This window comes from Coturnix japonica, chromosome 5 (assembly GCF_001577835.2).
Source record: "Coturnix japonica isolate 7356 chromosome 5, Coturnix japonica 2.1, whole genome shotgun sequence".
NCBI lineage: Eukaryota > Metazoa > Chordata > Aves > Galliformes > Phasianidae > Coturnix > Coturnix japonica.
In genome coordinates, this window is record NC_029520.1 from 21,897,778 (window position 1) to 21,912,892 (window position 15,115).

At 38.6% G+C, this 15,115-nt stretch overlaps 1 protein-coding gene across 3 annotated transcripts in view; it reads right to left on the minus strand.

The window, feature by feature from the left end:
• INO80 (INO80 complex ATPase subunit) overlaps positions 1–15,115 on the minus strand; it is a 54,360-nt gene that overhangs the window by 15,838 nt on the left and 23,407 nt on the right. For all 3 annotated transcript variants that reach the window (XM_015864248.2, XM_015864251.2, XM_015864249.1), the window contains 8 exons: positions 14,674–14,759; positions 13,872–14,039; positions 13,336–13,469; positions 12,494–12,561; positions 11,663–11,756; positions 10,342–10,519; positions 5,399–5,539; positions 2,606–2,831 (listed from right to left, as the gene is read on the minus strand). In XM_015864248.2, the coding sequence (XP_015719734.1) occupies positions 2,606–2,831; positions 5,399–5,539; positions 10,342–10,519; positions 11,663–11,756; positions 12,494–12,561; positions 13,336–13,469; positions 13,872–14,039; positions 14,674–14,759 (1,095 nt within the window). The remainder of the gene's footprint in view (positions 1–2,605; positions 2,832–5,398; positions 5,540–10,341; positions 10,520–11,662; positions 11,757–12,493; positions 12,562–13,335; positions 13,470–13,871; positions 14,040–14,673; positions 14,760–15,115) is intronic.

Consider the following 15,115-nt stretch of genomic DNA (forward strand, 5'->3'; position numbering starts at 1 on the left):
GTTTTTGAATTGCAATAGAATGAAAATTAAAAGAATTGATTTACAGATGGTTTTACAGCCTAAAAAGCTAGTTAACTCCTCATAATTTGTCTAACATCTCAGCATCTGAGCAGACCACACTGACAAGAAAGCTTTTTCAGGAAAGCAAACCAAAACCAAAAAAGAGATCTGTCATCTTTGGAAGAGAAAACCACATGACTATAAGCCTAAGTGTGCTGAGGGTGTTATCTCGGTATCACTGTTTTCCAAACTCATATATTTTTGCATGCTTAAAGCCTGCCACCTAGTGTTTCAAAGGACGGACTGTGTAAAGTCCTAACAAAAAATGTGACATTTTATTGTCCCATGGTTGGAGAACATCAAAATTATTTCAAATGTGTCTTCTATCTCTAGCTTTTCCCATTGCTGTTTCTCATTCTCTTTTGCCCTGGGGGAAGAAAGTGGCCTCTCTTATTAAATGGGATTTTCAAAATTTGCAATTCTAGTTTCAATAATTGGTGAAAGCTTTCAACAACAATGTATATATTAATAACATCATCAAATGAACTTCCAGAACTTTGAACCAGTCAGGTAAAGAGGTCCTGGGCTGCACCTCAAAGAACAATCCTTGGGGCACCTTTTTTTGGATTCTTCTTCAGCACTGTATGACAGACAGAGAACAACAACCAGAACAAAAGGACAGCAACTGTAAAGTTCTACTCTGTGGCTTTCTGTCTTAAAAAAAAGTTCCTGCCTCCAGCTGTGGACAATGATTATCAACAGAGAGATACTTTGGGTTCCCATGGTCCAGGAAGAACAGCTAGAAAAGATTATGACTCAAAATAACCCCAGCCAGGAGTACTGGCCTATGATTGCAGCCGGGCTCGCTGCTGTCTGAAGAATGAGAAAAAGTGCCTCTGGACATGCAAAATGCAGAGGAAAGAGAGATAAAGCCCGGGTTCCAGTTGACACCCCTGGATCCCCTCCCGACAGTCTGTGCAGCACAATGGGGTCAGTGAGGAGCTAGCTGGCTCTCACAGTAAACAGCCAGTGAGGCCGGTGCTTTTTATCGATGCTAAAAGGACTCAGACACTTCCTGCCATTTAATCCAGGACCATTTTTCTTTCAAAGAACAGGAAAAGCCTCAAGAGATTCCCACAGTGATCGCAGCTGAGCCCACTGCCAGGGCACTGGGAACGCCAAGGCTGGAAGAGGATAGATCAGGGTTAGGAGAGAGGTTTCCCCTTTGCTCCTGTCACCTATTTACCACGGACCTTCACACCTATGGCTCCATCTTACACTTGCTAGTTTTCAACACTGTAAATGGCTCCTTCAGGCTATCAGTCACTTTCTAGAGCCTGCTTCTGCGTGTATAAACACAGATGTCCTGTTGTAGTATGCGCCCACTTCTCTTAAGAGTAGGTTCAGATTTGAATGCACCTTTCCAACTAATTAAAACACAGCTGTACAAAACCACTTTTTTTCATCCACTTTTAGCTCCAACACCTCCCAGATTAAGCCAGCTTCACAAACAAATGCTTTATTGTGCTTGGACAGCAATTTGTCAAATGTTGTACCTATTCACTCACTCCTGTAAGATTCCTGTTCCCCATCTTTATTCCTCTACACATTTCTAAAGCTCTCAGTCCCTTCATGAGAAAGAAGCTCTCTCTCTAATTATATATCGTCCTCTTTTTTTTCATTTCTGACCCTGACTTCTATCTCAGTGTACCCCTTAATTAGCTTCTTGTCTTCTACTTCTAAGTAACTGATAAATGATTCCACGAATTCCTGAAGAAAGGAAACTATTAAATCAATCGCTAAACATTAATCGAGTGCAAACTCATGAAAAAAACAGTTTCTCTATTACACAGGTACAAATGTGCATGTTCTTCAAATGACTCCATGTACTTAGGATGTACTTTCTTAAACCGGACTCTAGCAAGCAAAAGGCCATTCTCCTTTTACTGTACTAACTTCCCCTGCCAAACATCCTTGACCCAAAAGGGTCTGGGAATAACTTAGGATCTGGCAGCGTAAGCTGTTTTTCCTCTTAGCTATCTCTCAGATCTCTAGTGCTTTTTGCACAACTCTGCTCGCTGTTCAGGACCATCTTCTGATAACTAAACCATGCCCAATTTATGAAAGTCACTGTAGTATTGGCAATCAAATTCTAGTAAATCTTGAATTATTTTAACCGAATTCCAGGAAAAAGTGACATTCACTTACATTTACATCTCTCACTTTACTGGGAAATATGAGCAAGCCTTCCTTATTGCAACTCAGCAAATCCTGTATGCCTTGTTTCCCAGGAAAATCTTACTAGGTCTGAACTAAGTCCCTGTACCCATCCTTCTTATGGTGAACTGCTACAAGTAGTTTTTATCCTTTCACTACCGAGAGCAACAAAATACCTCAGACCAATACAAAGGTCTTCAGTCTCCATTGACAGCTTTACTGCCCACAAAGGATGTGAAATCACAGTGCATTTTATGATATCAGTGTTAACTTACACTCAGGAGGAACAAACAAAACTGAACAAAATCCATAATCAAGCAGCATGACTACCAAAGAACAGATGGCCTTATTTACCTCACCTCTATTCCATGACAAGCTCCAAACTCACCTGGTATCCTGATGAATGACCAGCCATTCTGAGGCCTGATTCCCAACAGTCCTCCTGGATATTCTGGGAAGAACTGGGAGCTTTGTTTCTGCCAGTCAGCTGCTAGTTCAGGGGCTCCATTGACTAAACACTGCTTTGCTTCAAGACTTCCTCCTTCCCTCAGTGCTCTGCGCTCGTATTCTGCACTTCGATCATTGCAGTAGAACTCCAGTGGCACAGCTGTTACCTGTAAGTAAAATTGTAAATCAACATTCTTGTTCAGGTTGTCTTCATCCTCATCCTCAAATCCCACTTCAGTCACCTTCACACTGGTTCAAATTTTAAAACAACACATCATTTCTGACACGTACAAATGGAAAACAACCTTAACTCGGTTTAAAATAAGGGCAGCACCTTCCCTCCCCACAAAAGGCTCCATGAACAATCAGGCACGGACTGTTTGCCTTTTGACACACACAGTCTTGACTCAATTGCTATACAACTGATTGCAAAGCAGACAGTAGAAAACAATCTTCTTGCTGCATTTTTCATTTTGCCTAGTTGTTGTTTTGCTCTTCACAATGAAGCGTTTACCTAGCAGATATGAAAGGTTTGTTTCACAAACAGGTTTAACTTTGCAAGGACCGATAGCTTCCTTAAACAGATTCACAAGGACAATTATAGGACATAGTGAAACAAATACCAACCAGTCATACAAAACCTTAGCAATAATTGCAAGGCCATTGTTTTGCAAGATGCTGAGAGCCATTTTTAAATCAAGCTGTCTTGTAAGTTGCATGCAACACTGCAAAGTGAAAGGGACTTCATTAAGTAAGGCTTTGTACACATTTCCACCACTTATTAGATGGTGCTGGAGTTGATGCTGTCTTGCACTGCCACCTGCAGTCCATGCATGGGACTGCCTTCTGAGCACACAAGCTCTCACAATTCCAAATTCTAATTTTGTTGCCTCAGCACTGTTGTCCACTGCAAACTATGGCAGAGATTGGTATTGCTTCCTTTACAGGACACTATTAGCCATCACTTTTCAGTTCCTATTTCTACAGAGGATAGTTTGGAACATTCCTTCAAGCACAGGTAACGTGCAATACCTCCCCTTCAGGAAGCACTATTAGGAGATGGCACCCCCACCAATACCTCCTCCCCACTGCCCTCCCAAAATTGCTGTTACATAAACACACGCTCCTGTTTCTTTTGCTCCATTAATTTCTCAAAATCCATCACAGGTCAAACAACAAGAGAAGGCTACAGTTTCTGAGAATATGTTCACTTTGCTATTCCAAGTCTTGTACACTCCTGCCAAAAGTTTCCAACAAACATAAAATTCAGCCTTTGTATTCCTAGAAACAAAATGTAATGCTTCCATTTCATCATTCTGATACACTAGCCAACTAAAACAAGTACCTTGATTCACTGGAAAAATGATCGGATAGGATCTCTCTTCATCTTTCCCTTCAAACCTGACCTTCTAAGCCTGTTTCTCACCTCACCAATATTTAGGTAGAATTCAATGCATATTTCAGAAGTAATTCAATCTTGTAGAATTCAATGCATATTTCAGAAGTAATTCAATCTTAAGCATAAAGACTGACAAAATATCTTTCTTGGAAATCTGAAGTAGTTTAAAGGAAAAGGGAGTAACTGCTTGTCATCAAACCAGGCTGTTTGTTGATTTGGAGATATCATCCACACGACTTCATTCACCAACTTAAGTTGAGAAGAGCAAAGAACTACATGGCAGAGAAAAAAATAATCCAGAGACACAACTGCGCTAAATTAACTACATACTGCCTACATGGTGGAGCACAGCTTCAACTTTCTTATCTTTAGCAGGACCAAAGATGTGCCCAGCAGCCAGACTTCTGTGGAACTTTACCTCTGTAACTCACTCAGCATGCTATAGAACTCAGCACAGTGGCATCCACTGCATGTTTATCTTACTTTCAGCTGTTTCCTCAAATCTGATGTTCATCCATGCGATTAGGGGAAACAACATTTGGTGATTTATCTTTTAACAAGACCATAGGTTAAAACCTCCTTTTTCACAAAAGGTCATTCTGAAGGTGGAAACTCTCTATAGATATGCTTATCTATTATGATGACAAATGGTAGATTCAAGCCCAGATTTGAATCTTAAGTATTTTGTCGAGCTTTGCCAAGATCCAGCAACACAATAGCCACGGACTTCTGCAGGTCCCCTGTGTCAGCCCAAAAATCTTCAGCTAAAGTAATTCCAAAATTCAGTTACTAGTTGATAGACAATCCCAAGCAGTACCATTTAATAATATCCATAAAATCTTAAACTTTTTAGTCAGTTCTCTTATACTACAATTTGGTGTTTCTTTTTTGGAGCATAAGCTGATGCAACAAGATAAACTCAGCACCCTTCTCAAAAAATGCATTACTTCTCAGCTCCCTTTGTCATAAGAATTCATCAAACAATCACTCCATTCCATTCATACTTACGCACCCATTAGATTAGATGGGAAGAATCAACCTCACAATCTTTTTCTGTTATTTTACTGCTTTTATTATTAAGAGAGAAAGTGAAATCTACGTATGTCACAATAACTGCTGTTGGGTGCATCTCACAACTTTCCTTTTCCCTTCATTAGCCACGGCAGTCACTTCCTCTATGAAAAAAGCACTATAGAATACAGTAGCAAAAGGATATCCTCACAACAATTTTTACCCAACCAAAAGAAGGCAATAGATCATCCTGTTCCTATGACACAATTCTAACAAAATTCTAACAATAGAAAATACATAATTTATAACTTCACTTGGACTTACCCGTGGACTGGCTATGCACAGGAAGGATGGCAGCTCAGTCACCTGGCAGCACCGTACACATGAGGTAGCTGATCTCCTTCGATGTATGACATGATCTGAATAGCCAGTAACTGCTTTACAGTGGCTACTGAACACCAGGTTCTAAAAACAAATTTAAAATGGAGAAGTTATTATCTTTCTAATGAAAAACTCCGTTCAAATCTTGAAATCGCCTACAAGAAAGACAGAAAAAGAACAGTCTCCAAGTATTTCTCTTGGAAAGAAGAAACTCTGTGCATCTTCTGAGGTGGTAATGTACAAGATCCCTGTGCAGTTACCACAACATTCAAATACTGGAATGCCTGGAACCAGCATAGCTCATACCCGTATTTATCTTTACACTCAGTTGGAACTAGAAACCAGTTTTGTTGTTGTTGTTTTTTTCTTTTTTGAACCCTCGGATCATAGTTTTTATAATGAAGGAATATATTCCAGCAGATCTAACTCTCAAGCCATTTTCTAGCTGCTCCTTTATTTATTCTGAAGTATGGGAAAAAATGAAATCTGGCCCAGAAACAAACTTAAGACGCTAAAAAACACTGGACACAAACTTAAGACGCTAAATAACACTGGACAATCTTTAGACATTCACTTTTTCCAACTTTTTCTTCCCTTCAAATGCAAAAAGGCCCTGAATGTTACCCCCAAAACTTTCAAGTGTTGGCACAATTACTGACACATGAACATACCAATGTGTAAAACCTGGAATTTGCAAGAAGATCGATGTCCTTTTGATATAGAACAATATACTGACTACCCCTGCTGACAAGTGGGGACCATTCAGTCAACACTGAAGTTTAAATCAAGGACAACTCTTTGAAGATGCCCAACTACACAGGAAAAGAACAGACAACAAAACTAGACTTTCTTTGTGTGCATCAGTTATATTTCCTTTATTACTGTTAACGGCTGCATCAAATGATGAAATTAATTGCTTATAGACTAAGCCATTTCCACTGCTTTGTTTTTATTCCAGCTCTTCTACATTCTTACCAACCAATTGTTATACTCAATGCAATTACAACAGCAAGAACATAACATCGTTATTCTGCATACTACAGGAAACAAGCAGCAAAAAGCAAACATTAAGAGGCAAACTTCTTGCTGCCGTAAGATCACAGAACATGCCTTTATTTTGCCACAGATCGTACTGCACCAAAATTCACAACATGCTACTTTCAATCAACAGGAACTCCCAATTTTCTAAAATTTCAGTGTCTGGAACTCTGAACATCAAGCCACACTTAGGAAAGTTTATATCCAGAGTATCTCAAAAACATTCAAGAACGTCCAATCAGCCACAGCAGTACCCTACCATGGACATTCCCGGCCCTATTTCCAGATGCTGATGCACTGATCAAGAAGCAGATAGCTAGCACACAGGTGACTCCACTAGTTAAAATCTATACACCATCACCTGATCTTTACATTGATTGGGTTAGTTCACAGTTCAAAAGAAGAAAACAAAAGGAATAGTGTAATAAGAATTACACTAAAGGAAAGTGTAAGATAAGTAAAATAAGCAAAGTAAGTTGGAACCTCCTGACAAAGGAGATAAATAGCTTTACTGTACGTAATTGCTCTGACCACCTACAAACAATCCTAGCACACAGGCTGATCTTCCTGCTGCTACCAGTATTACTTGTGATCAAGCAAAAAGTTCCAACTCTTACTGAATATCTGCTCCTCTATGTAAGATGTCTGAAAAGGCTGACAGTAGACTTTCACTGACGCTCAGCAGGGCTTGACCCACATAGGATAACATGATCCTAAGCAGGCTCTTACTCAGCTGCAACTCTGTATCAGTAGTACTATCTTAAGTAGAAACTGTTTCACATGTTCATTCCCACACCAACAGAGCCCCTTCTGCTTGTTGGCAGAACTGCACATTAAGAAGTGGATCAAGATGTAAGCAAACCCTTGCTCATCCACTACATGGTTTTGTGATCCTTTCCATCACCTGGTAAAACAGACTGTGCTGAAATAGCATAGTGCACAGTGCAAGGCTGGGGATACACAGCTGTGGCCAACTTACACATCTGCATACCAAATATTCAGCTATGCAAAAAAAATCAGAGAACAAATTAAACAGACGGAAAACTATTGCAGATGGCTCATTCAGGGCTCTGAGTGCAAGGGCACGTATCAGAGCAGGCAGGATCCAGCAGCTGGGAGTAAAGAAACGAAAACAAGGGTCAGAGGAGAAGACTGGCTTCTCTTAGCAACAGCAAGCTATTAGTCAGACTCAGAAGAGCTTCTTTAGGTTAAAGTTCATTTCTCCCCTGGCCCATATACAAGGTATAGCTGGTACTAGAAGTACACAGGAAGAAGCAAAGAAAAAAGTCTCCAATAAGGTACCCAAAATAAAAGAATTATTTTTACATGCAGGCAGTATTAGAAGCAGTTCTCGTACAGTGGAAACAAGCTTGCCATTGGTCACCCATGTGGAAAAGCCTGGATAAGGTTACAGAGCAGAACACAGGCATGGCTCTAAAATAGCTCCTATATCTCAGTACAGCAAAGCTAAGCACACACAAACAACACTGTTAAACATGCATGTACACGTCCACACCAACCATGCAATCACAGTAACTGCTGAAGGAGGCTTTCCTATCTAGCAGACAGGGTTGCAAATATGGGCTACGGCTACGAGCACTGTCCTAAACTCACTAAGGTTTTATACAAAGAGAACAAGGAAAGCGAAGGAGAAAAGGGTTCATCTCAACAGATCAGACTTCATATTAATTTCAATCAACATATACAAATCAATACACGTGTGGAACTGCTAAGGCAAATGAACAGACCTAACACTGCAAGGGACTCCTGTGTCCACATGAAAAAACTCATGCCAGCTTTAGACAGATGTTACTGCAATTTTAGATTGAACCATTTAAAAAAATGACTTTTTTTTTGTCTACTGACTTATTTTCATAGTTTGCCTCTTACATAGGAAATGCTGATCTGAGCAGTTAAGAAAAGCCTTTCCAGATTTATACCATTTCCTTTTTCCTCTGTTTCTCCCCCTCCCCACTCCCTACATGTTCCTATCTTGCAAAGCCCTGGATGAAGCCTCAGGGAGTTTGACTTGAAAAATTTCTCAAATTTGGGCCAAGATTTAAAAAAAGAGTGTCCTGTTAACAGAAAGAAATGTGAAGGACTGCTTGATCTTCTACACCAACTTCAGTTTTGCACATTTTTAAGAAACTCTGCACATAAGTTACGTGAAAAATTCAGGAAACGTCACTTTTTTAAACATGATTTCAAGTAGAAACTTGTCTATAATGAAGGTTAAAGACTTCTAAGGAATCCTTCATAACTGTAAGGCTAAACCTCCTTTCTCTTTACTGGGGCTATCACAAATACGCTGTATTGCACAAGCTTATGAACTTTACTCCTCAGCTGGCTGTTTTCTTTGTGAAACACAACTTATGACAGTCACAGCCCTGGGAACCCCAGAGACACCAGTAACAGCATCATGAAACAACACAAATGATTTATTTGGAGAAACAAAACCACACATCTAAGACCTGCCAGACTGTGGTACAGATGAGTCTCAAGTCTATCCACTTATTTTTCATTTCATTCTTTGTATTAAAAGCTAGATATGCATATTCCACATCTCACATCTGTAATGTAAGACCACCTTTTGTTCTATAACAAACTATAAATTTTTTATTTCAGCATTTACTTGTGCTTGCCCAACAGATTTATAATGGCCTACAATGATACCATCTCCTACTTTCCTTTTGTTAGACTGCAACATTTTCTACAACACACAAGTTTTCCTTGGCCATACTCTAGAGAGGACAGAGCTACAGTATAGTTTCCGAGACAGAAGCTCTACACAGACAGTATTCAAACGGCTGAATACAACTTAAAAAAAAATATTTCACAAGCAAATCCACAGTTTAGACATTTTATCAGGCTAGAATGGGAATTGCAGAATATTTAAACACCAGAACAGGCAGAGTTAATTGGCACACACACTCACTTGGCTCGATCTTTGTTTGATAACTAGAAAAACTCATTTTGTTGGCTTTGCTGTTAACGATGCAAAACATGACACCAAGCTCAAGGTTGGTTTCCTACTGCTTATGTGTCTTCAATTTCAACTTCCTCTACACGCTGTTCAATTGAATTCTGGCTATCTCCTTTCCCCTTGCAGACTCACGAAGCGAAGCAATATTCCCCAGAGATATTTGGCAAGATCTCAATGTTTCAGAAAAGATTTTTTCACTGCAAATATGACTGCCACTAGAGGAGAATTTCAGCTATATGCTAGCTGTCTTCCTGACCCTAATGCTAATCTTTTTTTTTAATCTTATTTTCCAATGAAACAACTTCATGGAATTGTAACTCAAGAAATCAACAAGTTTGTAAGTGACAAAACATTCACCCACATCTTAGAGTAAGGCTCAGAGAAAACAACCTTGCATTACACAGTAAAATGAACACATTTGTAATCTACTAGCCAGCAACAGAAACAAATGGTAGAATAGAAAGGCGAACATTGCTAATGGTGGACAAGTGTCCACCAGCTGCAACAATGTACTGAATTTGAGAAGAGTTGATTATACTTATTAAACAAGTAGATTACATGCAGAAAAAACTACAAAAAACTCTCAGGCTTACACACAGAATCTGCCTCTGACAAAGCTTAATTCAGCTATTCCAATAAAGTTTTTAAGACTTCTAATTCATCAAATTTATTTTTGAGTAGCAAGTTTTTAAATGTATTGCTACACAAGAAGAAGACAGTAGTCAAACCATTTTTTTGTACAGCACTCCATACTTCATCTAAGAGAGGGTACTAATAAAGCTATCTTGTTTCTAATTTTGTGTTTCCTTCTGTTTTGTAACAACAAGAGGTTCACGCCATTCTTCCCTCATGGGGATTTGCTTACCTGCAGCAAAGTGCAGCTGTGCAAGTTAGGGAAAGACAGTGGGAAATTTACATCAAGCAAGAAATCCTTGTTCTTTAGACAGTGTGAGTCCTGCTGTTTCTCTTCTTCTGGTTCCACCCAGGAACGCAAATGATGGAGCCTGTAGGAGGCTTTCAGAGACAGGAAAAGAGCTAACCATCTGAAACAAACCACAGCAGACACATTTACTCACCATTTCGTGAAACAAAAGCTTGAAAACATTTAACAATAATAATTTTATTTGACACAAATGTTTTTTAGGTTTTTGTTTTGTTTTGTTTTTTTTAAGAACTTTAGGCTGAGAGTGTTCTGACTTGAGGATTTTTACTGGTCATCTGCTAATTTTTATTTTCATTTTTCTATAAAGGCTTAAACTGAACCTTAATGATGAAATCAGAATACAACTGGAAGTACTTCATTTAAAAGGGTCAAGTTTGAGTCAGCCACTACTTCCTAAAATTGCATTCTGACTTCTCTGCAAATTATTCCATGTACGTATTGCTCATGGCAACCTGTATTTATTTATTTATATGTATTTATATAATGCAGAGTTTGTCACAAAGATCATTCAGACAGAAATTTATACTGCTACTGAAACACAGTAAAACAAATTGTCAAAAATAACTGCAGCAGTAAGAGAGTAAAACAAAGCCCTAAAGAGCACATCTTCATTTATTAATACATACTTGCTTTTTATCTGAAAATTCTTACAGTCAGTACTAAATGTCACCCATAGTACTGTCACTTATGGAAAACACCATCTTAAACAGATGATTCTTTTTCCCTTCCTTTCCAAGTCAAGTCAGTTCAAAATATTAAAAATCCACCATTCTCAGCCTGTGCCAAGGAATTTAAATCTACATTAAAAACAGGACATGTGGAGAAGAGGAGATATGTACTGGATGAACAACTATCACAGTGCAAGCTTATTCCACACATGTTAAATACACATTCAAGTGCAACTGATGAGCATTACTGCAAACATTCTTCAGAAGTCTAGATTTCATGCTTCATAATGACAACAACCCACAGTGTGATCCTAAGCAAACTCTTCCCTTGCCCTTTGATCATCTTGTATATTTGGAATGCAAAATCTTTGCAATAGAGGGTTTCTCTCACAGAGGCATAAAAAATTACCTCACATAATGGTCTCCTGCACCTGGAGAAAACAAGTTTACTTATTCCTTAATGATAGATGACAAATATTAGGAGGCACAGTAAATGCAGGTTTAAAGAGATACCTTAACATCACCTGTATTTTTCCTATAATTATTAAGAGAGAGAAAAAAAATATTGTCCTCACCTGGCTAAATGTCCCTGATTCATGAGGTTTGCCATTTCTGCTGGCGAGACATCAATAAACCGGAGGAAAGAGAAACAGCTTTCTTCATTGATGCCTATGTCACAGAAATACTGAAGTTAGGCCAGGACATATTACAGACACCCATAGCTAAAAGAATGAATACACTTCAACTGTGGTAAACTCCATTAAAGATACACATTCTCTAATACAGCTATTCTGAGTGAATGACCAGGAGATTCTAATTTAACCTAGATCTCTCAGAAATTCTGAAAAATAAAGCTTAATTGCTGTTTCCCAATTCCAAGTTACTGTTCATTTTCCAGTCTGGGCAAGGGAAGGGTATTTACAGACAAACTTATTCTGGACCAGAAAAACATGCAATCATTAAGGACATTTATTTGACCTACAAGGAATCAGCAGGCAATTATGCATTTGTTACTGTGATCACACATCAGCCAGAGAGCTAAGTAGAACATGCACTCCTACGGACAGTCTGCCAAACATACTCCCTCTCTCACCCAAACAGTGAGTCAAACATGTTGGATGCAGATGTAGGAACTGGCAGGAGAATGTCAGTGAGTACAAGACAAGGATGCAACAGGTACAGCAGAGAGCAGAGAAGACATGTTCCACTGTTAATTAATAAAGCCTTTCAGGCCCATCTACATGCCCTTCTCTTCAGGTAGAAAGGCTAAAAGAATTCTAACAAATTCTAATCAGATTATCTCAGAGGACAGACTGATCCGACCTTTCAGTTCTGTCCCTAAACAACATATACACCTCACATACAAGTGTGCAACCTGGCTTGCTTCCCAGGATTATAAAACATACCCTTCCTATGGAAGAGAGACTGCTGGATGTGGTCTGGTGCAAATGGCGAAAGTAAAACCCGTAACCACCTGAAAATGAAAGCAACAAAACAAACAAAAACACTAAGAAGGTGTCAATGCATACAGTATTCAATCACACAGACAGCAAAAAAAGTAAAGTAACCAGCAATCCCATTCTTAGTAAGTATTGCTGCACTCTGGATATCTGGAATTGCATAGCATCAGCAGTACACATGTATTATTGTCAATCTGACACTGAGAAACACCGCTGTTTTTGAACTGCATTTTACGCTGGAGAACAGTTAGTCACATCTTCAAACATGTCTTTTTCATCTCTGTCTTGAACATTCTCAAACTGAGTAAAAAAACAGACAGCTCAGGAACTGCCAGTCAGAAAAATCAGCAAAGTGCACTCAGGCAGCTTTTACTCATCCAACGTAAGCATTAAAAGCTGCCAGTGCACAAGTACATACTCACAACATATCATGTCACTACAAGCAGATACCGATAGCTTCCTTACACATCAAAAACTGCTGAAGGGAGAAGTTTTTTTTCTGAAATTCTATTAAAGATAGTTCTATTATACATCATTAGCAACTACTTTAAATTCCTTTTACCCACTTTCTTATTCAATCAAAGGAATATCTGATGATCTGGATTCCAGTAAGAATGAAAATCAGACATAAGACGTTTAACAGCTGTATAAATGAAAGAAAATGCATTGCTTGGCAAACGCTATTTAAGTTCACCAGGTAACAGTGTTAATTAATGTGTACAAAGCTAAAATAAGTCTAAATCATACTACTAAATATACTAAGTTGGAGAGGAAGTGGAGTTGCTTGCCTGTCTCGTGAGTGGTTGAAGACCCTGATCTGTCCATGACGGTAGATGAACTTTGAAATTGGGTATGGCTTTAAGGAGATGTGAAATGGAGACCAAGTTTCTTGTCGCTCAAATAGCTCTGGGTGATTGCACACCTGTAAGAAAGGGAGTGTGTCAGACATAAAGAAGAGTTGAATTCAGGCTAGTGCAGCATTCATATCCGAAGACAACTATGACTACCGATCACTCTAATATTGGCTAGAATTTCAAATCAAACACCTAGTATATTTTCCTATTCATTTCACGGCTACTCCCTCTCTTCCCCAAGTAAATGATGTCTTCAACAACCAATATGGAACCAGATGCAAGAAGCATTTGCCTGAAGCTCTTCTAACCCAACACAGTGCAACACTGCTCTAGAAAGACAACTGAACCACACACAAATTTGCATGTTTACAGCATAAGTTTTTTTAATATGATGTTTTCTAGAAGTTGTACTTCAGCTGTCAGCTAACAATGGAATATACTTCTTAAATTGTTACATAAAATAGCCTTACCTTCCTGAACTGCATGACTAGATTCATGAGACTACTAGTAGTGGTCTGTGCTTGCTGTGTAGTGCCCATTGAGGACTGCAAGAGGTCATCGATAGAGATTTTATTTTTCAGAGCTTGATACAACAGCTTCTGTCGACTTGTCTGCTGGCAGTACATAAGAATCTCAATCTGCAAAACAATAATAAAGTTTTAGCTTTTTCTCTCTCAGAAGTAAAGCATGACCACATCAGTACAATCAAAGCAGGGAAAACTCCTATTAAGTGATTCTTAACATTCTCAAATATATATATACATGCAGTTGTGTTCATATCTGTATTTCAGGATCCAGTCTGGAAAGCACTTAACCATCAGCTGTTTTGAAAAGCTTAGTTAACAGTACAAGAGACAGACCTTTACAAGTACATGAACACAACAAAGAAAGCAAGAAAATTAAGAAGCTACTGAAAATACCACATTTGCATCTTCGTTTTGAAGAGTTCCAGTTTTGAAACTAACAAGTACTTAAAAAAAAAAAAAAAAAGCACGTCTCTTAGACCCAAAACCATGGGACATGTTGTTCACAAGTCCATCCAGCACCACTAAGAAGAAATTACAACCCAAGAGTGAAGAGCCTGATGTTGCCATTATGTATATCTTGCCTAGGATGACTGCCATTATTGGAATGTGATGCCAGAAGCAGAAGGTCTACAACCAAATTTTAGGTTACAGAGGGACAAATCAGCCTGTAAAAAGCAGATGTTACAACAGAGCTATGACAATAAAGCTGAAATACTCTAATTAAGGATCAATTACTTTTTCTCACCTTATCTGACAGCTCATTTTCCACATCTTTCTTGATTCTTCTCAACATGAAAGGCTTCAGGATCATGTGCAACCGGGATAGCTGGTCTGAAACACAAAGAAATGTGAAAAAGGAACAATTACTTCACCAGAAAAGGAAACTACTACTACTACTTACTGCTCAGCCAGTTCCCCTAATATGAGTTCTTGAAGGACACAGTTTGGGTTATTTAGGAACTCTAAAGCCTTCACCTCTGTGACAAGATCCAACTGTGCTGTGTTCTATTCCAACAAAAATTACCTATATCATGTAGCTAGATTTTTCAACATAATTATTCCTTGAAATTTACTGTGAAACTTACTCTTTTTTTCTAGCAAATAATTTTTATACTTCCCTTCTGCAGCTCAAAAGGTGTTCAGTACCTTCTATCATTTTTATTTAGATAGCTTATAATATGATCTCA